This window comes from Peromyscus leucopus, chromosome 4 (assembly GCF_004664715.2).
Source record: "Peromyscus leucopus breed LL Stock chromosome 4, UCI_PerLeu_2.1, whole genome shotgun sequence".
Taxonomy (NCBI): Eukaryota; Metazoa; Chordata; class Mammalia; order Rodentia; family Cricetidae; genus Peromyscus; species Peromyscus leucopus.
The window spans coordinates 12,203,298-12,230,072 of NC_051066.1; the positions used below are offsets into that span (position 1 = coordinate 12,203,298).

Here is a 26,775-nt window from a genome sequence, read left to right on the forward strand (position 1 = left end):
CACTGTTGCTTACAGGAACATGGTCACCTTACCAGTGACTACTGAAACCAAAGCAAATGTGTCCCCACCATTACAGCTGTCTATTGGAATGCCTTCTGAGGACTCTGCAGGATCTGTTGAATTGCATGCCAGGCCAGCCACTGCTGAGTTTTGGTCAGGGGTCTGGAGAGAGTCTGGGTCTCATTTATATCTTACTTGGGAACTTAGGGCCCGCAGTTCTGACTGTGGTGACCTGGGAGTATAGCCCCGCCCTCTTGTCTGACCGACTGCCCATTCCCCTCGCCTGTGAAGAGGGCTGCAGGTTAGGTTGGGGACTTAGAAACACTTCCTGTCTCATGTATCTGGCCTGTGCTGGTGGGCTGCTCACAGCCCCTCTCTGTGAGCCCCCTCCAGTGTGGGCCTCTCAGTACAGTGGGCCACAGCTGTCATGACTTCAGTAGGTTTCCTGACCCCAGCACTGCAGGGTCTCTGTGCTAGAGAAAGCAAGGGGCCTTCCTGATGTGGAGGGCAGGCTCCCCATGCTCCTTCTGCTCTAACTATTCAGGTATATGTGACAGCAGACAAGGCACAGGATCTCACAGGACCAAGCCAGCCGAGGTCTTTCTCTCCTGTCAGAGGCATCCAGAAAAAAGGAGTTTTAATGCCATGTGTGGATATGCTGCTATTTTCCTACAGGCAGCAGGGAGCTTTGTCCTGCCTAACGGGGCCTTCCAAATCCAACGATGCATTTTAGAAACCCTGAGATAGGAAGACTTGGCCTTCCTGATGTCACGTCTCTTATATTTAGCACAGACGTGGCACACAGAACCACATAAGGGAGAATGCTGAAAAATGAATAAGCAGGCCACGAAGGGTTCCTCTGTGGAAGTTCAATCATGCACTCGGAATCTTTGGTATTGCCAAACTCCTATTCATTCTACAAAACCCAGCCTAGATGCCACTTCTGAGAAGCCGTCCACAGCCCTGCCATACCAAAAGGATGCCTTCCCCTGATGTCTGTCCAGAGTGCTGGGTGACCTTGACCCTGAGTTTTCATTGTTTTACTGCATCACTGTCATGATAAGGGAGTGCTCCCTACAGGTCCTCTGTAAGGAGCAGAGCAGGCAGATCACATGACCTGAACCTAACACAGAGTGTTAGAAGGAAGAGCTAGGACCAGTGAGATGACTCAGCAGGGAAAGGTACTTGCGGCCAAGCCTGACAGCCTGAGTTCAAGTCCCAGGACCTACCAGGTAGAAGGAGAGAACTGACTCCTTCAAGTTGTCGTCTGGTCTTCACACATCTACCCTGGCGCTCATCCCCATCGAGAGAGGGGTGGGGACAGGACACAGGGGGTGATGGATGCTCAGAATATTGCAGTCCTTGTGTGAAGGGTCCTGTGTGTCCCCCACACTGCCCCTGCTGACTTCCCTGCGTAGGTGAGGGCTTTGACGGCATAGGTGGAGGCTCCGTCTTCCATTTTGCAGTTGAAAATTAGAGCTTCAGGAGAGGAAGTGCTTTGCTGGAGGCCACATGGTCTTGTGACAAGGAGGAACTGAAACCCTGGACCATCTGCCTGGGGCCTAGGGTGTCCCTATGGGACCAGTCCTTGTGACCCAGTGCCGCCTGCTTGCTTGCTTATTTATTTATTTGTCGATGTTTCTAGGCTCTTCTGCTGCTTAGAAAGAATTCTCAGAAAAGCGGTAGTTTCTCTCTCTCTCTCTCTCTCTCTCTCTCTCTCTCTCTCTCTCTCTCTCTCTCTCTCTCTGTGTGTGTGTGTTGGAGGGTGGGGGGTCGGGCAGAGCCCCAACAGGCTTGTAGCCAGGTAGGTCTGGCCAGGTAGTTCCTGGCTCCTGCCTGTAGGTAGAGTGACTCTTCCAACAGAGAGTGATTAAAAGTGTCTAGGGTCCTTGTCTGTCCATATGTCCCCACAAACAGACCATCCAGTCCACAGCAGCCACTTTCTGCCGCCTGTGCCCTGAGATGAACCGTAGTCTGGTGTGGGCTGAGGTCGCAGAAAAACAAAACGAAGAAACACTCCCGCCATGTCCCCTTTGGTTTCCTAGTAACAAGTTCATGGTGGCTTGTCACAGGCTTGCCTGCCAGCCTCACGCCTGGGGCTGAGCTCACAGTGTGTGCCAAGCCTGTCAGCACGATGTTTATGTCCCCTGTAAACACCCAGCGCCCGAGGCAGAGGGCAGTTGCTCATTTCCCCCACGTTTTGCAGGGTGAGGGAGCTGGGCCTCTCAGCAGCTGCCTTGTAGAAAACCAGGGTACCGGGATCAGCCCCCATGTGGGCTAGGGAGGCTGTGGGCTGCAGGGGCTCAGGCAGGAGGGGGGGCGGGGGACACTTTGGGCCTCTTCTGGAAGAGTCCAGGGCATTGTAAGAGGCCTCATTGTTGGGAGGTAGCATCTGTCAGTGCAGCTGGCTCCAGAAGCTGCAGGAGGGAGAGGGTGAGGCAGGAGGAGGCTGGGGCAGGTAAGGGGCAACTGTGCCTTCACGCCATGTGGGCCAGCTGTGTCTAATTGTCACAGTCCTGCCACTGTGTGGGGCGGTCCCTCCCCACACATATGTTCCTGTGCTTTCTCGTGGCAGCTGGACCAGGAAGGGCGATTCCTGCAACCCCGGGAGCCAGCGCAGCCCCGAGTTCCTGGGCTTCCATGGTCTAACTTTTGTGTTCATTGTTGTTTAATCTGGTGTCCTTAGGCATTTGCTTAGCATGTGAAAGGCCATGGGTTCTTTCCCCGGAGTCTCTGTGTATGAATGCCTAATGAGCACATGTGGACATCAACCTTGGTGGCTGGCCATTCCTTGGGCACCATCCTTTTTATTTTTTTTGAAATGAGGTTCTTGAAATGAGTTATCACATTAGGTCATGTTGGCTAGTCAGCAAGTCCCAGACATCTACCTTGCTCCACCTCCTCAGACCTGGAATTACAAGCACATGCCACTATTATGCCCTGCAAGTGTGTGTGTGTGTGTGTGTGTGTGTGTGTGTGTGTGTGTGCGCGCGCGCATGCGCGCGCGCCATGTGTTTGAGTGCCCAAGGAGGCCAGAAGAGGCACCAGATCCTCTGATTAAAGTTATAGGTGGTTACAAGCCATTGGATGTGGCTGTGGGGAACTTTTGAGTCTTCTGGAAGAGCAGCAAGTGCTTTTAACCATTGAGTGAGCTATCTCTCCTGCCTCCCCTCCCCTCCATTCCTTTCTAATACTTAATTTTAAAAGAGTTTTTATTATTATTATTATTATTATTATTATTATTATTATTATTATATAATGTCCTGTGCATGGAGTATGTACATGTAAGTGCAGGTGCCAGAGGAGATCAGAGATTTTGAATCCCCCAAAGCTGAAGTTAACAGGCATTTATGAGCTGTTCCATATGGGTAGTAGGAGCTAAATTTGGGTCTTCTGCAAAAGCAGTAAGTGCTCTTAAATCACTAAGCCTTCTCTTTAGCATCTAAGACTTATTTTATTAACAATACTGTAATTGCACTTTATTTATTTTGTGTTATGGATGTGGGTTCATGTGTAGAGGTCAGAGGTCAGCTTTCAGGAATCAAGTCTCTCCTTCCATCATGTGGGTTCTGGGGATTGAACTCAGGTTATCAAGTTTGGTGGCAGGCACACATTGCGCTGTCTCGCCGGCCCCATGTTCTGTGCATGAGCACAGCCCCTGTGCTGAAGTCATGTTCCTGACTGAACCTCTCCTCCATCCTCTGGATGGTGTACCATGGCTGCCATGCATTGAACATTTACTCTATGCAAGGCCTGTGCTAGGGAAACTGAGCTAGGAAATGGCGTAGATCTGCTTTACTACCTCCCAGACCAGGGACGACACACAAGAGTCCAGTTCCAGGTAGGAGTCCATCCCACTCACCTGTCCTGGAGCCCGTGTGTACTCACCAGCACTGGCTGTCCAGCTGCAGTGTGGTGGAGACCCAGCTTTTCCAGGAAGCATGGCCCTAGGTGAAGTGGGCTCTAGTTCCACCCTTCTGTGTTCCTGGAGCCTCCTGACAGGACTAGGCAGGGACTTGAACTTTCTAAGGTCTGTGGTAAGGTGGACTGAAATTGGCCTGGTGGAAGGCCCTGCAGCCTGGCCTTGGTCCTTGAGGAGGATTGTATGGGAGACAGTTTGAGGCAGGCTCTGGCGCCTTAGCTGGGCTCTCATTGAGCTCACGAGGAAATGGGAATGAAGGTCCTTGTACAACCTGCTCCTAATCCAGCTGCCGCACAGGGCACTCCAGATCACCCAGGTAGCCTCACTTTGTAGCCTAACTCAGTGCCTCTTCCCTACTCATCTCATCAGCAAGGTCCTCACATATTAGACATTTGCTAATCTGTCATTACGGATGCAAGGACCTGGGAGGTGTAGGTGAGACCTTTGTATAAGAAGCAGGGAAGTTCTGGGACATCCGTGCGACTGTGGCCAGAAGGAAAGCCTGTATAAGCCAGGGTTCGCTAAGGAACAGAAGGGATAGAATGAAGGGAGTTGGATAGACGGGTTTACAGGCTGTGGTCCATCTGGGTAGTCTAACCCTGTCGGGCTCATGATGGAAAGCCGAAGAGTCCAATAGTTGTACAGTCTCTGGTGTTTGACTCCTGAACAGTTGCAGTCTGGCACTGGAGTCCCGGAGGGTTCCTGGACAGCTGTTCATTTTCAGTTTACACTGGAGTCCTGAAGGAGCTGGACTTAGTACTGGTTGCAGCAACAGGAGAGATGAACTTGTCAGGGAGAGTGAGGGCAAGCAGGTTAAAAACAGAACGATTTCTTCCTTCCATGCCCTTTTATGTGGGCAGCCACCTGAGAGCATGGCCCAGGTTCCGAGTAGCTCTTCCCTCTTCAAATACTCAGACAGATCTACAGAACACCCTGACAGGAGTGCCTAGCAACATAGATTTTAGTTAAAGTTGACAACCAAGATTAGCCATCATACTGCCTGAGCTTGTCACCCCACTCACTAACACCGAAGTAACCCCCTTCTCATCTAAGCATTGTCCCCGCCATGCTTCCACCTTGAAGTCATCTCTGTCCCAAGGATCAACAAAGATTTGGGTGCAGAATTGATCTTAGGATAAATATGGGTCAACCTCAAAGTATCTGATTGATACTTGTTTATCTTGGCCTCTGAGTTTATCTTTTGGCAATTAATCATATTTGATTTTACTTTTATATTTTTCCCCCTTTTTGGTTTTTTTGAGACAGGATTTCTCTGTTTAACAGTATAATTTTATTTTCATAAGAAAAAAAAAAAAGCCTGCCTCTTGGCTATTCTCTTCATTTCTTCCTCTCCAGTACTTTGGAGCACGCATGTGTGAAACTTCAGTTCTCTGGTTTTATAATTGCTAATAACATGCATGGAGCTGTTCGTTGACCTGAATTAATTAAATAATGGGCAGAGGCTGCATTGCATAAATGCGGATGGTATCGGTATGGGGAGTCTGCTCAGGGGCACCCTCCGCGCTCTCTGTGGAGGACGTGGAGAGGAGGGTCGGCCCAGGATACAGACAGGGATCAGATCGGCTGTTTCTGGGCAGGAAGCTTTGCAGAGTAGAGAGGGGGTGTAGAGTCTACAACTTTGAGGCTTTGATGCCCTAGGTTAAGGCACCAGAACAGCTCTTCTCCCCCCTCCCCCACTTCTGGCTGACCATGTTTGACCTCAAGGTGGTAAGGAGAGATGGTGGGAAGTGGTGCGTGAAACACAGTGCTGCCAGGATGGATGGCCCTGTTGCCATTGATTTTCGGGAAGGCAAAAGCAGAATGCAGCAGTGCACATGTATGTGTTGAGTACTACCCTGGGGGTGTTCCCAGTGTCTCAGTACCATGTGATATTGGGGTACCTGCTGGGGGTGTTCCCAGTATCTCAGTACCATGTAATGTTGGGGTATCTGCTGGGGTGTTCCCAGTGTCTCAGTCCTGTGTGATGCTGGGGTATCTGCTGGGGTGTTCCCAGTGTCTCAGTACTATGTGATGCTGGGGTATCTGCTGGGGTGTTCCCAGTGTCTTAGTCCTGTGTGACACAGCTTCCCAGGGCTGTGGCCTTGTTTGTTCTATGACCAGATGGGGCAAAGCTGGGCACCCTCTCCCTACCTGAGGATTCCCTCAGAGGCTTTTTTTCTCTAGGTGCTCACTGTGGGAGGAAGGAGGCCCCAGTCACTGTATAATGGTACCCCTGAGCTTCCATTTATGCTGATGCAGATGGGGGCCGCTTGATATCTAAGGAAATCTGGCTCTCGGCAGTGACAGAATGTAGGGTCAGACTAACGTCCCTGAAGCCAGCAATGACAAAGCTTGGGGAAAAAAAATATGTAAAAATGCACTCAGAGGCACTGAACAGCCGCCAGAAGCTGAGAGAAAGTGGAGGAGTATCTCACAAGGATCTATCCTGAGTGGATGGGGTTCTAGAAGGCTGCTTCCCAGGTGCGTTTGTCAGCTTCTCAGTACTATAACAGAATGCCTAACAACCAACTGAAAGGGAAGACAGGCTTACAGCGCTGATGGTCTCCGTACATGGTCTCCAGGCCCAGCTGCTTTAGTCTGTGGTAGCACTTGATGTCACGATGGAACTCAGGGCACAGGGGTGAAACTCATGACAGTTGAGAAAAGAGAGGGGGAGGTGTGGGGTCTTAATAGTTCATTCACCCGCAGTGACCTAACGTCTTCCCCGCCTCATGAACATTTCACTACCTGCCAGGAGTGCCACAGGCTTGGAACTAAACACCTGTGCCTCTGAAAGGCAGTCAGGATCCAGACTGACAGCAGGACAGACAGAGCACTGGACTGAGAACTCCCTGAAGGTCGGGGAGGGATGGTGGTTAGTATTAATTCTCAGCTTGGCACAGTCTAAAATCATCTGAGAGTCTCAGTGAGAGATTGTCTAGATCAGGTGGGCCCCTGGGCATATGGGTGAGGGATTATGTTGCTTGTGTTAATTGAGACGGGAAAACCCAGCCCACTGTGGATGGCTCCATTTCCTGGCAGGGGATCCTGTGCTCTCGAAGAGTGGAGAAAGTGTGCTGAGTGGTAGCATGTATGTGCAATTCATCGTTCTCTGCTCTTGACTGTGGATGTGATGTGACTGTCTGCTTCAAGGTCCTGCTGCCTGACTTCCCTGCAACAAGGACCTGGACCTGCAAACCAGATAAACTCCTCCTCCCTTACGTTGTTTTGGTCCGGGTGTTTTGACAGCAACAGAAACAAGACGAAGAGAGAAACTGAGAAGTAGGGCTGTTGACTGTGGTGGACCTGACCACGTGGTCTTCAGGCCTTTAGAACTGTTTTGTGGGTGAAGTATGAAAGAGTTTGGAAGGGAGGCAGGGGTCTCAGCAGAAGCCCAGAACCTACCTTTATCCTCAACTGACCCTTCATCCTATCTGTATAGCAAGGGACCCAAGTGTTCCACCAAACGTGGTGGCAGCTGGAACCCGAATTCGGGGTCTATGTCAGCTCTGCCCTCTGTGGGATGTCCTCTTATCTGAGTCCAGCTAGGTCCATTCTTAGAATAAACACGATGTCAGAAGTTGCAGGACCCAGAGTCTCCATGCATATCAGTCATAATGTCCGGTATTCACTTAACACAATTGGGAGCCATGGCCTGTGGTGGAGTTTCAGAGGACAGTGTGTGGGCTTAGTTCTCTCTTTCCACCATGTGGAGCCCAAGAATCAGACTCGGGTTGTCAGGCCTGATAGCAAGCACCCGTACCCAACAAGTCATTGTGTGTTGTAAAAGAAGAAAGCTGGAGGACTTTTTAAACACCATCGCAAAACTTTCCATAGATGGAAGTGAAGCATCAGTGTTTGCATATGGGCAGGTGAATTGAGTGCCCATGGAGGACAGAACCAAGAGTTCTAGAAGGGGCCTGGAGTTATATAGTGAGGTAGAGTTTTGTCCAAGATGTTTAAGAAGCCAACTAGAAAGAAGAAAGTCTTGGGCAGATAACCCTGGAACACATGAGCATTCCTGTGGGAATGTTGTACACAGAACCAACTCAGATGGATCAGACACCTGAACAGAAGCACTGAAGCTGTGCAGGTCTGAGAAGATGCTGGGTAGTCCTCTGTGGCTTAGAGGAAAACAAAGGTTTCTTAAGTAAAATAATAGGAAAAAACCCTGAGAAATTAGACTTTGTTCTGTTAAGAATGAATGCTTAGCAGGGGCCTAGAGAGATGGCTCAGAGGTTAAGAGCACTTGCTGCTCTTATAGAGGACCTGAGTTGTGTGAGTTTTTATGTGTATGAGTGTTTTGCCTGCATGCATGTATGTGTACCACATATATACAGGGCCCGTGGAGGCCAGAAGAAGGCCTAGAGTTACAGGTGGTTGTGAGCTACCATGTAGATGCTGGGAACTGAACCAGGTCCTCTGCAAAAGCAATCCATACTTTTAACCACTGAGCCATCTCTCCAGCCTCATATTTATTTTATTTTTTAAGTATGTGTCAGGTGGTGGTATGTGCATGTGTGAGAACAGATTTCCAAAGAGTTTAGAAGAAAGCATTGGAGCTAGAGTTACAGGCAGTTGTGAGCCACTTGGTGCAGGTGCTGGGAACAAGCTGGTTAGAGCAGTATGTGCTATTAATCTCTGAGCCCATCTCTTTAGCTCCCCTTCTTGTATTCTGAGGCAGGGTTTCTCACTGGCCTGGAGTTCATCAAGGAGGCTCGGCTGCCTGGCCAGGAAGCCCTCAGGATCTACTTCTCTCTACCTCCCTAGTGTTGGCATTACAAGACACGCCACCATATTTGGTTGTACTTTTAAGGGTCCCAGTGTCCATAGAAAAGGAGATCGGATCACTGATTATTACTCATTCAGCTTTGCAAAGGACTAGCTGCAAATCCTCCTGAGCTCAGGAATATGATGCAGAGGACAAGAAGCCAGATGCCAAAGGGAAGAGCTGTCTATGCCGTCGACTTTGCTGTGGGGAAGGTGGTCTGTTGAGGGTCAGCCAGGAGGGAGTTGAGGGTGGGGAAGTGGAGAGAGAGAGATCAGTCGGTCTGTGATAAGGTGGAATGGGGTTGGGTCGGGTGTTGGACAGTCCCTTTGTCAGAATGGCTCAGCCAAGGTATATTTCTAATATTATCAACCCTACCAAAGACACTGAAAATCCACCATCTGGCGTTGCTCATGAGGCCAGTGGATGCAGGTGTGTGTAGCTGATATGGAGTCAGCTGGGGGTAAGGGTGCTGAGAACTTGTCTAACCTTTGCTAGAACCCACAAGTTCATGGGAAACTTAACGGTGCCATTCAGATCTCATCTGACTAGAAAATGCTGGGACCTCCTTACAAACCCACTGCTTTGTTGGGGGACGATGGGGCTGACCCCTCCTACCCAAGTTTAGCATATGCACCTGCTCTTTTGTGCATCCACCTGTCCAAGGCTTCAGAGCTGGGTACCATGGAGTTTGTGAGACAGGAATGATGTTTCACTATGAATCAGGACAGGGCTCTAGAGATCACAGTAGAGCTATGATCCTTCCAGCCATCCCATCTTCAAGTGAGAGTTAGGAGCTAGGCCCTTAGGAGAGCTAAGAGTCATACTTCAAGAGCTGGTTCCAGTCAGCCTGAGGTAGGGGCCATGCACAGGTCTTTCATTGGGAAGGAACCCAGCTGGGTGATCCTGGAATTGTCTTGGGTATCCTCACAACAAGGTAGGATGAGAAAAAATGGGGGCTCCAATGCTGGCTGGTTGCCAATCTGCAAGATCCTATTCAGGCTCCAATTTCACCCATTTGACCCCTTTCACTGGCTTGTGGAATATGTAACCATCAAAGCTCCCTGTCCATCACTTCCTTCCCCCAGCCCGTTGGAGCGAAGCTGGTGTCTCTCTCTAGAAAGGGAGGTGTCTCATCTGCCAGGAGCAGTCTGCCCCCGAAGCCTGGAGCATCTGTTTCCCTCAGTTCCACGTGGTCGGAATTGTAGACAGCAGCTCTGCCTCTAGCCTCGCTCTGCTGACTAATATCTGCCAGAAAGGACCCTGAAGCCCTCACCTGGCCTAGGAGTCTGGAGGGTAGAGAGTGGCAGAGCCAAAATTTGGCACAGAGCCTAGAAAGGCAGGGGAAATGATTTGTGTTATCTCTGGTGACAGTTTCCAAGAGACAGACAGACCTACCTAGGGTTGGACCCTCTCATGGGTCAGCAGGAAAGACCACGGGATGTTCTGAGGTGAACTTGAGTATGCATGGCAGGAGGCTATGTGCACCCCAGTGTCTGCACACCATCGATGATACCCCACTATTTGCAGGGAGAAGAGCCAGGAAGAGTTGGGGCTGAGGCCACAGTGTGTGTGTGTGTTCCTATTTGCATGCAAGCACAGGTGTATTATTTAATGTGCAAAATGGCCACCTCTAAAGATTTTATAGGCCTAAAAAGAACAAATGGCTTTTTAACATTTAAGTTGATGGGTCCCAGTGAGCTGGCTCAGAGGGTAGTTGCCTGTATGCAAGCCTGGCACTTTAGTTAGATCTTTGGAGTCCAAATAAAGGTGTCAAGAGAGAATGGAGTCTACCCAGTGATCTGACCACACACACTGTAGCACATGCACCTCCCTACCATGTGTTCACATACACGATAATAAATAAAAGTTATTAAAAAAAAAAACAAAACTTAAGCTGAGCCTGGTGGCACATCCCTGTCCACATAGCATTTAGCAGGCTAGTGAGGCAGGAGGATTGTCATGAGTTTGAGGCTAGCCTGGGCTCCATGGTGAGTTCTAAGCCAGCCTGGGCTACAGAGTTGAGCCTGTCTTGAAAGACACCAAACAACAATAAAAACTTTGGTGTGGGCACTTCTCTGTGTGACTGTTGGAGTGTGACTCGTCCTCTGCTAGGCTTGTCCTCCGACCTGTGCTTGTGGGTTGGGACAGAAGGTGGATTACCCAAAGCACCACCCTTTCCAAACCTTGACCCTGTGGGATCTCATTGCTATCAGCTCGGGGCTCGCTATCTGCACCTCTGAACCCCAGAGCACAGTTACCTCCCCTGAGGCAGCGGGCATGGGACGGCAGGCAGACTGCTTGAGGAGATCTGCAACATGGGTTGGGGAGGGTTCAGAGTGAAGGAAGAGATTGCCAAAGCATGGGGCCGATGTCTTATCATCAGCTACAAGGTGGATGGAAAGGGGGTCTGGGGACCGCACTAGCTCCTGGTGTGCCTGGGAACCCCTAGACACACAGGCAGAGGTCTCAGAGCACTCTTGCGGGAGGTAACTGTGGCGGTTTGAATGATAAATGTCCCCCATAGTCTTAGGCATTTAAACACTTGGTTCCCAGTTGCTGGCAGTGTTTGGGGAGGTATGGCCCTGCTGGAGGGAGTATGTCACTGGAAGCAGGGGTTGGGAGTTTAAAGACATTTCATTAAAGTCTCGAAGCCTTTAAACATGAAAGCTGTTTTCAGTGCACTCTGCTTCCTGCTGGGTCAGGAAGGAGAGAGAGAGAGAGAGAGAGAGAGAGAGAGAGAGAGAGAGAGAGAGAGAGACAGAGAGAGACAGAGAGAGAGAGAGACAGAGAGAGAGACAGAGAGACAGAGGTGTGACTGCTGGTGCTCAACCTTTTTCTCCTTTTTATTCAGTACAGGGTCCTACCCCACGGAGTAATGCTTCCCACATTCAAGGTGGGTCTTCCCATCTCAGTCAATCCAATCTAGAGTTTCTCTCAGACATGCTGGGGGTTTGTCTCCTAGGTGATTGTCTTAGTTATTTTTCTGTTGCTATAAAGAGACACCATGGCCAATGCAACTTATAAAAGAAAGCATTTAATGGGGGCTTGCTTACAGTTTCAGAGGGTGAGTCCATGACTCTCACAGCGAGGAGCATGGCAGCAGGCAAGCCGGCCGGCATGGTGCTGGTGTAGTAGCTGAGAGTTTACATCTTATCCACAAGTTGGAGGCAAAAAGAGAGGGAGAGAGAGAAAGACTGAAAGACTGCCTGTGCTTGGCATGGGCCTTTGAAACTTCCAAGTTCATCCCCCAGTAACACACCTCCTCCAGCAAGGCCACACCCCCTAATCCTTCCCAAAACAGTTCTACCAACTAGGGACCAAACATTCAAATAAGGCTGTTGGGACCATTCTCATTCAAAGCACAATAGTGAGTGTAGGCACAGTGATTGACAATCATTGTTAATTAGTTGTCATGGGTAGCTTGGAGAAAGTCCAGGAGTTGTGAGCAGAATCAAAAGTTGGTCTTTGCTTTTGTGGGTTCTGGCTTGAGAAGGTGCACTGTGTATTCCATGTCTCTCTCAGTTCCTCTGTTCTGCTTGGTATCCACGATGTGCGAGAGAGAGTCACATGTGGGTCCTGTACCCTTGACTTTCATAGTGGGGCCACAAGGATGGTGGAGACCTTGGGCTAGCTACTCAGAGCACTTGGAGGTCCCAGGCACAGGCTGAGATGGGAACTCTGTTCTGAGGTAGGAGCTGGGCATTTCTGCTGACCAGCCTAAGAGGACCCCAGTGGAGGAAGGTGTCTCAAACCATGGCCTCTGCCTGGTGTGTCTCCAGCATTTACTCCAGGGTTGGGGCATTGCTGAGGAAGAAAGAACCTTTGAAGACTAGCAGATCCCCATGACAGTCTCTGCCTAATCTGATTTGAACTCACAGAGGCACTCCACTTTGAAGATGGGGACCCTCAGCTGAGGAGGGTGCCGTGGAAACGCTTTACAGCCGCCTGGTCCAGGTGGCTGGACCTTTCTTCTTTGCTCACCCACCTGTCCCTTGCAGCGAACATGACCTGGGAGAGGACATCTACGACTGTGTCCCGTGTGAAGATGAAGGGGATGACATCTACGAAGACATCATCAAGGTGGAGGTGCAGCAGCCCATGGTGAGCACCCCCACCCTGCTCTTGCTACAGGAAACTGAGCCTCCCATGGCGAGCTGCTTGAGTACAGATCCGCGTCCTTCCCCATCCCCCTGGGCTCCCCGGCAGTGTCCTTGCAGCCCTGTCAGGATACTCTGAGGTGCCCTAGATTCGACCTATGATGGTTGAGCCCCCTCCAGCAGAGTGGCTACAAAATTTTCCCTGGAAGGTCCTTAATCCTTCCTATCCAGAGAGCCTTAAATAGTAACTCCGTGCTCAGTCTCACACAGTGCGACTGAGCACACACATCATTGTAACTCTTTGTGCGGAGAATGAGGAGACCGGTGCGGGCTCAGTCGGCCAGCTGCATGCCTTTTATGTTGGAGGGTATTTATTTCCACGCAGCCTTGGCTAATGATCTTGCGGACGGTGTTTTGTGCCAGCTCCGGCTTATTGCCAACAGCTGCTGTGTGGAAGGTGGGGGGTCCCTCCTGGAGGGATGCAGAGAGGGGGGCCCTGGAGGGGCAGGCCACAGCTCCCGTGAACCCATGATCTCCCCAAAGGTGGGCACCGTGCCACTTGTGGAGGCTTTTTGACGCATTTGTGTTCCTGAAGAGGTGGGAAATTCATCAAAAGCCAATATTTCTGTCTCCCGTCTGTGTGGGAGTCTCCAGCTGGTGTCAGAGAAACAAAAAGCTGAGCGAAGAATCCTGAAGAGCCCCGAGAGCCTTTCCCAGGCTGGTGGCATCCTGCTGTGTCCCCGACTTGTGAGGAGAGATGGAAGGCTAGACTGGGTATTGCAGCATTTCACGACACCCTTAAGAACACCGTGCACATTTGTCCCTGAGAGTCTTATCATCAGTCTCCTTCCCCATCGTGTTCAGGGCTTCTTTCTGCTCCAGGGCAGGCGAGAGAGGCTCTGCTCTCGGCCCAATTGGGGCTTCCCCAGACCTGGCCTGACATAGCCTAGGAAACACCACCAGGCTGATTAAGGCTTCATCATTTCAAAGTCCCTGGCAAGATGGGTACCCTGGGGTAAATGTCAGCATCCAGGCACAGTAGCCAGGGGACATATTTAAAGGGTCCCTAGCCCAGGCTGTCAGGCTCTCTTGAGATTCCTACAACTCTTGCAGGAGCCTGTCACTCCTGTCACTGTCCCTGGTCCTGAAGAACCCCAGGGCAGGGGCAGGCTTGCCCATGTCCTGAAGGACAGCCAATGTTCTAATGCCCAGCGCTGATGCTGGATCTTTTCAGCCGTCTGGTCCATCCACTGAGGGGATATAGACTTATTGCTATGAGGGACCTCTGAAATAAACAATGGGTTCCCCCACCTTCTCATCCTGTCTGGAACTAGCTGAACCAAACTGTCCCAAGTGGGAGGCAATAGAATGCACCTTCTGTGAAGTAAGGTAAAGGCAGGTGCTGCTTTCAGAGCCCAGGCATGGGAGGACCAGCAAGGAGGCTTTCTGTCATCCTTACGTTGTGTCCTGACTCTCCCTCGGCAGGCTCTGGGAAGGGCTGTGACGTGGCTTCTGGGGCTAACAGCGGGGTGGGCTGTCAGCGGTGCCCCTGACTTCCCAAGCATGGCTTGAGGACAGTGGACACTGCTGACTGGTTCAATCTTGTTTGCTCCTCCATGCATTCAGATCAGATACATGCAGGTAAGTTGCAGGTAAGACAAGGCCAGGTGGGCTCCCGTCAGCTCTGTCTTCCCCACCTGTCGGGAAGGTAGCAGAGGCCACAGAGAAAGTTCAGGACTATGTTCTTGGTGACACACTGTCAGGCACACAGCGTTGTATAGGGTCTTGAATTGAGATCCACCCCGTGGATCTCATCCCCACCCATCCCATGCAGCCTCAGGAGGGATGGACCTCACCAGGCCTCCACGCCAGGTTGCACAGTGCTCAGAGTACTGTGGCACAGCGTGGAGCGGCCTCGTAGGATCAACAAGAGTATCCCTGGGTGTGTACCTGTCCAGTGCCATGTCTTCATAGTCTTTGGGGCAGGCCAGGCTCTCTGAGCCTGAGAGAATCCAAAGAAAGTAGCTATAAATCCCACCACAGCCTGACTGGGGCCAAACCTCGGCTTCACTCTGCCCTGTGCAGGCCGTCTCTCAGTCAGGGAGGCCCTGCCCTCCCTGCTGTCGAGGTATGACCCCAGGTGACCCACTGATGACTTCTCAGTGGCTTCTGGGGGAAGTCTGGCCTGTGGGGCATTTAGTGTTAGGAAGCCAGAATGGATCAACTGAGGGTCTCCAAGGAGTTGGCCAATGCCAGCTGCCGGACAGGGCTGACCCACGCACAGAAGTACCACGGGCACACCTCACCTATGTGTGGTATGTTCCTTTCCTGAGACCTTCGCTCCACTCTGGTGAGAACTGGAGGTTCCAGAAGTCTAGAAGCTTCTGTGCCTTCCTTGGTGCTCTCGTTAAGTTCTCTCCTTCCCACATGCCTCAGTTTCCTCAACCACAGACCATCGGAAGGGCCCGTGACCTCACAGTACACTCAGTAATCTTGTGGCCATACTGGGAAGGTGTCACCCTGTTGTGTGGGGCAGGTAGCCAGGGCCTCATGGGACAGATGGCCGGCAGCGGGTAGCTGGGTGTCCAGGTGGTGGGGTCCTGGCTCATATCTCGTGTCTCCTCTAGAAAATGGGCATGACTGAGGACGACAAGAGAAGCTGCTGCTTGTTGGAGATTCAGGAAACCGAGGCCAAGTACTACCGCACCCTGGAGGACATCGAGAAGGTGAGCCTCGGCTTGGCTCGGAACCCCGGGGTGGAGGGGCTTAGCGCCTGGTTCCCCTTTTCTCTCTGTTGCTGTGATAAAACTCTGACCAGAGGAACTTAGGGAGAGAAGAGCGTGTTCGATCGTGACTTCGCCATTACAGTCACCATCGAGGGAGGTCAGTGCAGGCAGGCGCTCCAACAGGAGCCATGGAAAAAAGCTGCTTGCTGGCCCACACGGGCTCACGCTTAGCTACTTTCTTACACAGCCCAAGGCCACCTGGCCAGGGGCTGGTGCCACTCATCGTGGGCTGGGCCCTCCTGCATCAGTTAATAATCAAGCCAGCCCCCCCTCCCCCCCAGACAGGTCCACAGGACAATCTGGGCAATCCCTCGGTCAGAACCCCCTTCTCAAATGACTCCAGACTGTGTCAAGTTGACACTTAGAGCACACTGGGATTTCCGCCCCTCCACCTTGTCAGCATCATATCCCCACACGAAGGAGCCTCCTCTCGTTCTGTGGAAGCTCCCTAGCCTCTCCCACATGTCTTCTCAGGGTTCCCATCTAAGCCAGCCGTGATTGCAGCTCTGCTTTGGAACATGGGAGGCCAGATTGTGAGCTAAGTTCTCTAAGCTTCCCCTTGCCCTGCGGAGCCCGCTGGTGCCTTTGTCGGTGGCCTGGAATGTAGCACATTCGATGTGACGGGCCTTGTGACTAGATGCCACCTACGCCCGAGGACTACCAGTGACCTATACCCAACCACCCAACCCCCATCACCACCCAGTAGGCCTGGCTTTCGAATTTTCCTGGTGCATCTGTGTCCTTGTGTAAAGAGCAACACCATTGTTAGGCTAAACTTCTCTTGGCTGTTCTCTGGTGTGGAGTTGGCCCCAGTGTAGCCAAAGTGGTGAGTGAAGCCTTCCGCCAAGGGTCTTGAGATACACTGTCCCTTGGCCCGGGCTGGCCTTATTATGGCCTCCACAGAGCTGTGGTCTCAGTTCCAGCCTGCTTTGCCCACTATTCAGTCCCATAGTGCCTTCTTCATGTGCTATCCAGCGAGCACTGAGCACTGAGCACCTTCCTGTGCCTGGCATCTTTGGCTTTGGTTGTGGCAAGCACCCTACATACTGAGTGGCAGCATAAACTTCTTCCTTCCAGAACTACGTGGGCCCCCTGCGGCTGGTGCTGAGCCCAGCGGACATGGCTGCCATCTTCATCAACCTGGAGGTAAGTTTTCTGGAATGTTCCTATCAGAAATGCAGCTATCCCACTCTAGAGACTCTGGCTTCAGGAGGGAGAAGATGAGGTATCTGGTGTGACCTGAGGGTTTTCCATGTGACTTTCTATGTTAGTTGTCAGCTGTGTGCAGATTCACATGGCTCTGGAAGGGACTTGAGACCCACAGGCCTATACTCAAGGCTTCCAGTTAGCATAGAGGGAAGCTTACCCCTCACCTGCTCTGCAGGCATGCTCTGCAGGCATCTGACCACTCATGTGCACCAGATGACCCTGTGTGAAGGTTAACCTGTGGAGGCAGCTGGCTTACAACTCCAGATGCCACACATGAGTGGATGCCCTCCAGAGCATGCTGCCTTCCCACCTTCTGTCCGATCAGTGACTGGCGTGGGGGGTGGGGGAATCTTACTCTCCCGCACAGGGCTGACCAGAGTGTCCCTTTTACTGTCTGGGCCTCGCCCAGGACAAATGGCTTGGGACAGAAAAGAAGCTGGGGGGGGGGGAAGCAGGGGTGGCTAGTGTGCTGAGCACTGTTGGGTATCTGCTGTGAAACTTGAGGAAGCACGCGTCCCCAGGCCAAGGTGACACAGTAGGGCATTACGTCTTGCGGAAACTGAGAACTGAGTAGTTGTGAGCCTCTCCCTTCTTCTCAGCTGCAGGGAGACCTGCAAGGCTGTGAGCTGAGAACAGCCACACTGCTTTCTCCATCCTCTTCTGGCATCAAGTCTGCTCTGAGGCAGCTACCATGTGTCCTTTGGAGCTGATTCGGGTCTGGGCAGCTCTCTCTACTGCATGATAGGAATGTGTTCCAGTGTCGCTGTGTACCAGGCACTGAGACGGGGGTGTCCAACCTGTGGCTTGGTGGAGGGTGGAGCATTTGGCCCAAGATGGCTTTGAATGCAGCCCTAACACTAAATCTCAAGTTTACTTAAAACATCATGAGACTTCTTTTGCAGTTTTATATTTTTGTAATTAGATTATGTGATTTTTGAGCACCAACTCTCTTGATGGCACTGGGCTGCAATGTCAAACAAGTTAGCCATGCCTGCCAGAAACTTCCAGCTGGGTGACACCGGCATTCACAGGCTTGGGCGAAAACCCAGCAGCACCTCATGGGTGTGTTGGGCCAGAGGGGCCTGAGCGTGCCTGGCCATGCACTGACCCTGCTTTCCCTCTAGGACCTCATCAAGGTGCACCACAGCTTCCTGCGGGCCATTGATGTGTCCATGATGGCTGGTGGCAGTACCCTGGCCAAGGTCTTCCTGGAGTTCAAGGAAAGGTGAGTGGCAGCTGGCTGGATCAGGGCCTCAGCTGTGTCTTCAAAGCTTGGGAGACCGTGTGGACCTCTCTACACCAGCCCAGGCAGGATGACAGGGACAGGGAGGGCAGTTCACTGAGGTGTAGCCTCACACTCTGGGGACTGAGGCAGGTGGCCACTTATCTCCGGATCCTTGTTCCTCTTTGTGACCAGGGTCAGTTCCCACTGTTTCTCCTTTACAGCTTGGAGGGCTGGGTATCTCCAACCCTCTCTGCCTCTCTGGCTCGTTGGGATCATAGTGGCTGATGTTTGTAGTGAGACAACTTGACCTGTTCCACTCCATCCCTGACTCTCTGGGATGCTGCGGGCCAGAAATAGTTAAGTCACAGGCTGTTTGGGAACAGGTGCCCACTCTTCGGGTAAGATCAGAACTTGGTGTCCAGAGGTGCAGCAGCTGCATCCCTGGAGGGAGGTTGAAGCTGATATGGAGCGGAGGTGGAGGCCCATGTCCTCAGCATCACAAGAGGGACCCACACCTTCCAGGGACACAGCCCCAAAGCTTTGAAGTGTCTCCTCTTTGACAGCAGGTCATTTATTGTCATCCCCTCCTCCCTCCAGTCTCCTTAGGGGACAGTGATCAGATAGAGGTATACCAAGGTAGGCTTGTATTTCAGGACGAACTGGAATGGTCCGAGATGCATGAGGCTAAGTGTGTGCCTCTGTGGCCTTATTTCCAAGTTGTGGGTGGTTTTTTTTCTTCTCTCTCTCCTTATTTTTAATTATGTGTTTATGTGTTGGTATGTGCATAAGAGAGCAGGTGCCCCTAGAGGCCAGAAGAGGGCATCAGATCCCCCTGGAGCTGGAGTTATAAGTGGTTGTAAGCCACCCAACATTGGTGCCAGGAACCAGACACAGGTCCTCTGCAAAAAAGCTGGAAGTATTTTTAACCTCAGAGCCATCTCTCCAGGGCCAATATTTTTCTTAACAGTACTAAGTATTGATGGTTAAGACGAAGGCCTGCTAACTCTTACTTCCATAGCTAACTTCCTCCAGCACTCTCAGAATGAACCATTTGTTCAGTTTTGAGGAACAGTAAAACCGTGTCTCTAGTCTGTGCTTAGAAACTCTGTGCATGGGCAAAGGGTCAGGGGAGAGTCTGCAGGAAAGTCCCTGATTGCTCTGCCTAAGGCTTCAAGTATCAGAGGTAGCAGGGTGTGGTGATTCCTGAACTGAGCATAGGCAACGGGGCAGGTGGAGCCCTTGAGGGAACAGCACAGAGTTATGCTACACAGTAACTCTGGACTCCAAGGATGAGACTTGCTCTCCCCCACCCCCCCACCCCCACATGCGCTAAGCAAGCTCTCAACCTCTGAGCTACATCCATCCCCAACCCCCGTTTAAGCCTGCCACTCTTATTGTGTCTGCTGGGCTTGCAGGCATGCATCTGTTGGGATAGGTAGGGCCAGAGACCCCTTGGGGGCCTATGGGTGGAACAAGGAGCCCTGCCAGGGCCATGCTTGTCAAGCCAGCAAGGCACTGGTACCAGGGCTCCTGCCTGCTGCTGTCTTCCTCTACAGCTAGACTTGAGTTTGGGAAGGGGCTAAATGTCATCTGGTCCCAAAGCCTAGGTATATTATTCACTTTTCTGTTGCAGTGATAAGACATCATGACCAAGGCAACTTATAAAAGAAAGTGTTTAATTGGACTTATGGTTCCCAGAGGGTTAGAGTTCACAATGCCTTGGTCACTGTTCTATTGCTGTGAAGAGACATCTTGACCAAGGCAACCCTTTTAAAATAAAGCATGTAATTGGGGCTTACTTACAGTTTCAGAGGTTTAGTCCATTATCATCCTGGCAGGGAGCATGGGGGCATGCAGGCAGACATGGTACTGGAGAGGTAGCTGAGAGTCTGCATCTGGATCCACATGCAACGGGAAGAGCCACTGGGCCTGGCTTGGGTTTTTGAAACCTCAGAGTCCACCCACAGTGACTCACTTCCTCCAGCAAGGCCACACCTCCTAATCCTTCTCAAGTAGTGCCTCTCCCTGATGACTAAGCATTCAGATATATGAGCCTGTGGGGGCCATTCTTAGTCAAACCACCACAATGGTAGAACAAAGGCTTGGTGGCAGGAACAGCTATGAGCTCACATCTAAATCCTCTAGCAGGAAGTAGCGAGAACTAGGAAACAAAGTCCTCCCTCCTCCCCCAGTGACAATTTCTCCAACAAAGGCCACACTTACCTAATCCTTCCCAGATAGTTCCACCAACTGGGGGCCAAGTATTCAAAGGTACCAGGCTATGGGTTTGGGGATGGGGCGGGGCCAGGGGGCATTCTCATTCAAACCTCCACACTAGGGGAAGGAGACTCGCCTAGAGCTGCCCTTGTGGCAGAGCCTGGTCACCCCAGGAGCCCCAACAAGTGTTTCTTCCTGAGTGGCTCCTGCAAGAAGTCTAGCCAGCTGCCTCAGCCCTGGTCTGTTGCCTAAGAGGAGTAAGAGTCCCAGTGGACAGTAACTATTGCAGGGTTATTAGAACCAGACCGGGGAGGGTCCAGGGGTCCTTGATACAGCACTCCCTGACGTATGCTGGGATGGGGTGGATGGAGCTGGAACATCAAGGATAAGCCCAGCCTCCCAGTAAGCCTCTTGTACGGCTCTGCCAGGCTGGCCCCAGCTGCTGGCTCAGTCAATTCACTGGGGCTTCGGTAACCTTGGTGACTGCTTGAAGAGTGGGCCGGTAACACTGTCATTGAGAGAGCGGTGGTCTCGTGAGGGTGCTTGTGCTCGGTAACATTGTCACCTGGCACAGTCTTCTCTTACCGTCTTCTGTGTGGTCAGGCCATAAGGAGGGAGTTGTGGGCTAGGGTTCTGACCTGTAGAGATGTCACTCCTGGGGTAGCACATGGGTCCAGGTGGGGGCAAAGAAGAGAACAGTGTATGGCACCAAAAAAATAATCTGAATGGCCAGGAGAGATGGTGCCAGCATGGGCCATGGGAAGGAGCCAGAGCTGCTGGGACCCCGTTGCTTCTGACTGGGCACAGGCCTTGCTTATCTTCTGGATCCAGCCGTTGACACCCCTGCAGAAGCACCAGTGGCCACCTCCATTGCTCATCGCCCAAGGATAAGCTTGAGCAATGAGCGGCCCCCATGCTAGCTTTGGGCGAGTGGAGAGCCCCAGGAGGCAGGGGCTTCTCCCTGTTTCAGGCATTCCTCTCCAGATCGAGGTAGAACCATGGGTGATGACTTGAAGTAGGCCTGCAGGAGGGGGCCTCCCCATCTTTGCTAGTGCTTTGGGAGCCCTTCTCCTAACCTAGTCATGTAGAGAATGAGGAGAAAGCAGAAGGGGGCCGGGGAAGCAGAGCCACGTGAGGCAGAGACCCTGAGGCTCTCCAGCCTGCCTAAGAAGGGGTTAGGGCGTGGCAGCTGCAAGTATCTTAGACATGCCTGGAACATGTGTGTTCACATGCTTGTGCACCGTACGGGCTCATAGCAGCTGCAAGTGTCTTGCTTGCTCTGTTTCCATGTGTGTGGATGTTGCTGCCCCCTCCTCAGGCTCCTGATCTACGGAGAGTACTGCAGCCACATGGAGCATGCTCAGAGTACACTGAACCAACTCCTTGCCAGCCGGGAGGACTTCAGGCAGAAAGTGGAGGTAACAGGGCATCCCGGTACCCTGGCCTGGCGCAGCTGGCTGGTCTAGAGACACCAGCTTCCCTCAACACCCATCTTTGGTTTTGTTGGGTGACTTCCAGAACACATGTCCCAAGCTAGAACACAGCCTGAGCCTGTGGAGGCCTGGACAAGTGCGTCTCAGAGTGACACTTGACCTTAGTCTTTGCTGACCCCAGGGTCCTTGATGGGACCTAGGTGACTTGCTTGCTACATCGGGCCTCCTTCCCTGGCCTCAGTTTACCTACCTTTGTCGGCTTGTTTCTCCCTTGAGCGCCTTCCTGGCTCTTGCTCACCCCCAGGTCCAGGAGTGTCCCTATCCTGTGTGGTCAGGAAAGCTCTGTCTTCAGAGCTCCAGCTTGAGTGCTGGTGGCATGTGGTGTTTGATCCTCCTGTCCAGGCACCCCAGGGGGCCCTAGGTAACCTCACAACTTTGTGTGAGCCCCCTCCCCAGCTGGCTTTCAGGGAGCAGATGGCATATCCCATGCTCTGCAAGGCCTGGCCCCAGCAGGCGCTGTTGGGCAAAGGGTGCTTCAGGTACCAGGGTCCCGTCATGTCCCAGGATGTAAGGGGTGGTATGTCCTGCTCACATACTACGACACCCATCTCCTGCATATTCTGAGAGTCCAGGGCGGAAGTCTCTTTCTCTTCGTGGCTGGCAGTGGAGACGGGTTCTCCCAGGGAGGGTACCCCTCACCCACTTGCTGCTCTCCCGCACCAGGAGTGCACGCTCAAGGTCCAGGAGGGCAAGTTCAAGCTGCAAGATCTGCTGGTGGTGCCCATGCAACGGGTGCTGAAGTACCACCTGCTGCTCAAGGTGAGGCCGTCAGTCTGCTGGCTGTGCCCTGTGTCACATGGGCCCTGGTGGCATGGGCTTTGGCCCACGGGCCGGGTGGAACGAAGGCTGATGAGTGACTCTGCGCCCAGTATACACCAGGAAAGGGTATCATGGCAACTGGAAGGAAAACGATGACTAAAACTAGTAAGAAGGTCAGGCAGGTGGGGAGAGACGGGAGAGCATCCTCGGACCAGGAATAGGAGAGCTGCTGTGGTTGATTGCTCGAGTCTCAGCTTCCTGGCCGAGGTGTCCACCCTGTAAGGGGTCCCCGCGTCTGTTGGAGTTGGGCAGATGGACCTGCACCTGTGCTAGTGGGTAGTTTTTTGCTGAGGGTCTTGCTGTGTGCACAAAGGTGCACTGGGCAGCGGCAGGGACCTCGAGGGCTAGCCTTAGCTCTCCTCCCACTCCCACAGGAACTCCTGAGCCATTCTGCAGACCGGCCAGAGAGACAGCAGCTGAAGGAAGCGCTGGAGGCCATGCAGGTAGGTAAAAGAGACGAGGCCGAGCCGGGGCGGACCCAGACCCATTTGTCTGTGCTCCTGGGTCCCGACTGAGCTCCTGGGCAGTGGGAGCATTTGCCCAGGGAGGCACAGGCGGGGCACTGGGGGTGCGGTTAGACTCAGGATAGTGGAGGAAGCTACGGGCCAGGTGCTTTTTCCATGTGTCCAAAGTCCCCGACTTCACTTGCCAGCAGTTGCCCCTGTCCCCCAACTCCTGTGTCCCCAAATGTCCAGTGGGGCTGGCAGTGGTTTTCGGGGGCCAGCTCTATCCTGGAGTACCTCCTTCCCTCTAGGCCTTCTGCTGCTGAAGGTTTGTCCCACGCCCTGTCCCTCTGTCACTTGCTTGAAGGTTCCTTTTCACATGCTGGCTTCAGGGACCCCTATTCCTCCATTGCCTGCCTTAATGATGACATCCCACTGCCCTCTGAAGCTCAGCACACTGTCCTGCTCAGAAGCCTTTGTGGCTCCTGCTCTCTCTCTCTCAGCCAGGTCTGGCCCTTCCCCCTGTTCTTCAGGACTGTCACAGGGTCACTGAAGCTGTGTGTCACAGGAAAGCCCCAGATTCCAGGCAAGCCTGGCCACCCTCAGGTTCCCAGGCACGCTCTGTTCTTTTCCACCCCAGGGTGTCTACTCGGGCCTTGTCGTCTTCCTTGTTAACCTGCCTGCATCCCACTCATCAGTCTTTGCCATGAACTTGACACTGCCCAAGAAAGTCACCTTCCAGACCCCTTAGCCTAGAGACTGTCAGGCTACCCCACAGCCATGCCCATGCCTCTCATGGTCACCTGTGTCCGGGTGCAATGCCTCCCACAGGCATGGTCCCCCTGGCTTTGCATCACGACAGAAGCAAATAGGTTGCAGCCTTGATATTTGACACCTGCCCCTGAGAAGTCCTCTGGGCCCTGGACCTCTTCCTTTCCCAAGACACCTCATTTGAAGAAAGAAGCTGTAGCCTGTCTCCCGCGAAGCTGCCAGGCTCAGCCGGGAGGATGCGGTATCTCAGAGCTGCTTGGAGCTCTCTGTGAACAGGCCTCACACAGCTGTAGAAGTTTGTACCAGTTTGGGGTGTACTTGAGCATGGGTGCCATGGCTGTCCCAGGAATCTTTTGCTGGCTCCCCTGGGGAACTGAGGTCACCTGCCACTGCAGCAGAGGGACCACATCTTCCCACTGCAGACACAATTGGTGTCACCCATTCCTGGGACACATGACCCATGGCTGCAGGTGCACCCTGAGCCCCAGCCCGGCCACACATTCCACTCTTCCACCGTTTGGTTGCTAGCCAGCAGGCGGCTTCTGGTCTCTTTGTGGGACAGTGCCCTGAGTATAGCTCCTGACATTCCACAGAGAGCATGTGACTTCTGTCTGTGTCCTCCATGTCACTGAGAGTCAGCTCTTACAACTTCAAAGTTTGGAAGGTGCTTTGGTTTGGTTTCTTTCTGCCACTGTGATGAAACATCACAATCAAAAGCAACTTAGGAAAGAAAAAGGTTTATTTCGGATTACACTTCCAGGTCACAATTTATCACAAAGGGAAGTCAGGGCAGGAACTCAAGCAGGAATCTGGAGCAGAAAGCCTAGAAGGAAGGCTGCTTACCGACTCACTGGCTTGCTTAGCTCTCTTATACAGCCCACCTGCCTAGGGATGGTGCTGCCCACAATGGGCTGCGCTCCCTCGCCTCAATCACCAGTCAAGACAATCTCTCACAGGTATCACCACAAGATGGTGTGATCAAGGCAATTCTTCAATTCAAGTGTCCTCTATAAAAACCCATACAGAAGGGAATCTAAAAGCCTTTAATGTCCCCAGTGTAAAGCAGGAAATCCTCCATTCAGCCAGTGTCTGAGCTGGGTCTCCCACAGGGTTGCAGTGTACCCTCCAGCAAGGCTGTGTCCTCTGCTAGCTGGCTGCTCTGCCTGTGGGGCTCTACTATCTGCCTCTGTGGGAATCCCCGTCCCAGACATGCACTTCTGTGGCTGCAGCCAGGTGTGCACAGGGCCACAGTCACTCAGATTCTGTCCCTGCTGTTGATTTAGAACAAAACCCATCCTCTTTACAAAAATGCATGCACTGTGGTATCTGTTAGGGAGCTTCAGCCCTGCCAGGTGCAAGGCTGACCCCCAAAAGCAAGAGAGGCCATGAGGGAGGTAGGAACTGGCCTCAGGATGTGGGCCTGGCTCTTGTGTTTTGGGGATTTCCTCTCTGCCTTGCTTTCTGGGCAGGATCGTAGCTGCACTGTCCCAGCCACCACTGGGCAGTTTCCAGACCGTTACACTTTCTGAAGCAAAGTGAGCACTGCCCCCTGGTGACCAGCTGGAGGATTGCAGTATTATGTAGGGACCCTCCTCTCCCAAGCCACTTACTGGATACCCAGGCTCTTCAGGAGAGGTGGGGCTGGGGCTTCCTGAGAACGGAGAGGTGTGTAGACAGTGGCTGTGTGTGGCCCACGGTGGCGTAACCGTGCTGGTCTGCTTCTCCATTCTGACTTAGAAGGCCTGTTGAGGGAGGGAAGTTTAGTCAAGAGCCTGAATTTGGGGGTTTCCAGCACCCTCACCAGCGCAGTGTGTAGTCTGGGCCCGAATGTTGTATTCTCAGCTTCAGTGTCCTCCCTTGTCTGCTGTGCGTGGTGCATCTTATTCCCATGGGCTGGAGTTTCAACCGCCAAGGCAAGATGGAGGAAGGGGTGTGGAGTGACCACCTGGGCTGGGCAGCGGCTTGGAGTTCAGCCCCGTGTGACTTGGTGCACTGGTCCTGTCTTGATTTCCAGGACTTGGCCATGTATATCAACGAGGTGAAACGGGACAAAGAGACCTTGAAGAAGATCAGCGAGTTCCAGTGCTCCATAGAAAACCTGGTAAGCAGGTGGCCCTTCCACTTAGCTTACCACAGCGGCTGCCTATGGAGCCTGACGTGGAGTAGGAGGGAGGTGGGACATGGCATGCCCGGCTTCCAGAAGTGGAGTAGTACACGCCTTCATCCATTTCAACCTACCCAAGTGCTTTATACCCTGAGGTGGACCCTGAGCAGGGCTGAGGAGATGGAGAACGTCCTGTTGCAAACATAGTTCCCATTCTCCCTTCCCAGCCGGGACCCCTTTACGTCTTTGCTACAGGCTGTGGCCACCCGAGGCAGGAGGCCTTGCCTGGTGTGTGACCCTCCTTTCCCCCCGTCAATCTCAGGGATAGGCAATGGACAGGGTTTGGCTTGGGGGCGAGGCAGCAGTCGTCTCAGTCTGAGAGGTGACCTTCAGTTGTCCCCTCCTCTGGGAGCTCCATCAGGCAGGAGTGGCATTCTCCAGCCCACTCTTTCAGAGGCTGGCTGGGGAGAAGAGATGAGCTGCTTCTGGACTCAGGCCCTGCTTGGGTCTGGATCTCTCCGTGTGGTGGTCTTCTGCATTAGGAGAAATTACGCACGCCCTTGCCCCCACCACTGATGACTGCATCTCCAAATGCTGTCCTGTGCCCAGAGTCACCTTGACACAGAACCACTGGTTTTGTCACAAACATTTCCTCTCTTCCTGGTGATTCTTCACTCGTGAACTTGGGTCCACCAAAGCCTGGTATCCTGGTTGGCATGCCCACGTTTATCTACAGAGGAGCCCTGTGCAGAGCTGGTTCACCAGGAGACATCTAGGCCATCAGCCAGAGAGGGAAAGAAATGGCGGAACGGTGCTCTGATTGACCTCACGTCCTTGTGCATCTCTAAGCACGGGTGTGACCTGAAGCATGAGCACTTGTGGGGTCCAGGCCCCTTCCCAGCCATCCTTGCTTTCTAA

The 26,775-nt window shown here is 52.6% G+C and overlaps 1 protein-coding gene across 7 annotated transcripts in view; it reads left to right on the forward strand.

The window, feature by feature from the left end:
• Positions 1–26,775, forward strand: part of Vav2 (vav guanine nucleotide exchange factor 2) — a 167,686-nt gene that overhangs the window by 114,794 nt on the left and 26,117 nt on the right. For 4 of the 7 annotated variants that reach the window (XM_037204643.1, XM_037204645.1, XM_037204646.1 and 1 more), the window contains exons 5-13: positions 12,692–12,794; positions 14,417–14,431; positions 15,418–15,516; positions 16,654–16,722; positions 17,910–18,010; positions 21,546–21,645; positions 22,384–22,479; positions 22,914–22,982; positions 25,768–25,854. In XM_037204643.1, coding sequence (XP_037060538.1) covers positions 12,692–12,794; positions 14,417–14,431; positions 15,418–15,516; positions 16,654–16,722; positions 17,910–18,010; positions 21,546–21,645; positions 22,384–22,479; positions 22,914–22,982; positions 25,768–25,854 — 739 coding nt within the window. The remainder of the gene's footprint in view (positions 1–12,691; positions 12,795–14,416; positions 14,432–15,417; positions 15,517–16,653; positions 16,723–17,909; positions 18,011–21,545; positions 21,646–22,383; positions 22,480–22,913; positions 22,983–25,767; positions 25,855–26,775) is intronic. The other 3 variants (XM_037204644.1, XM_028858719.2, XM_028858721.2) reach the window with 1 other exon arrangement.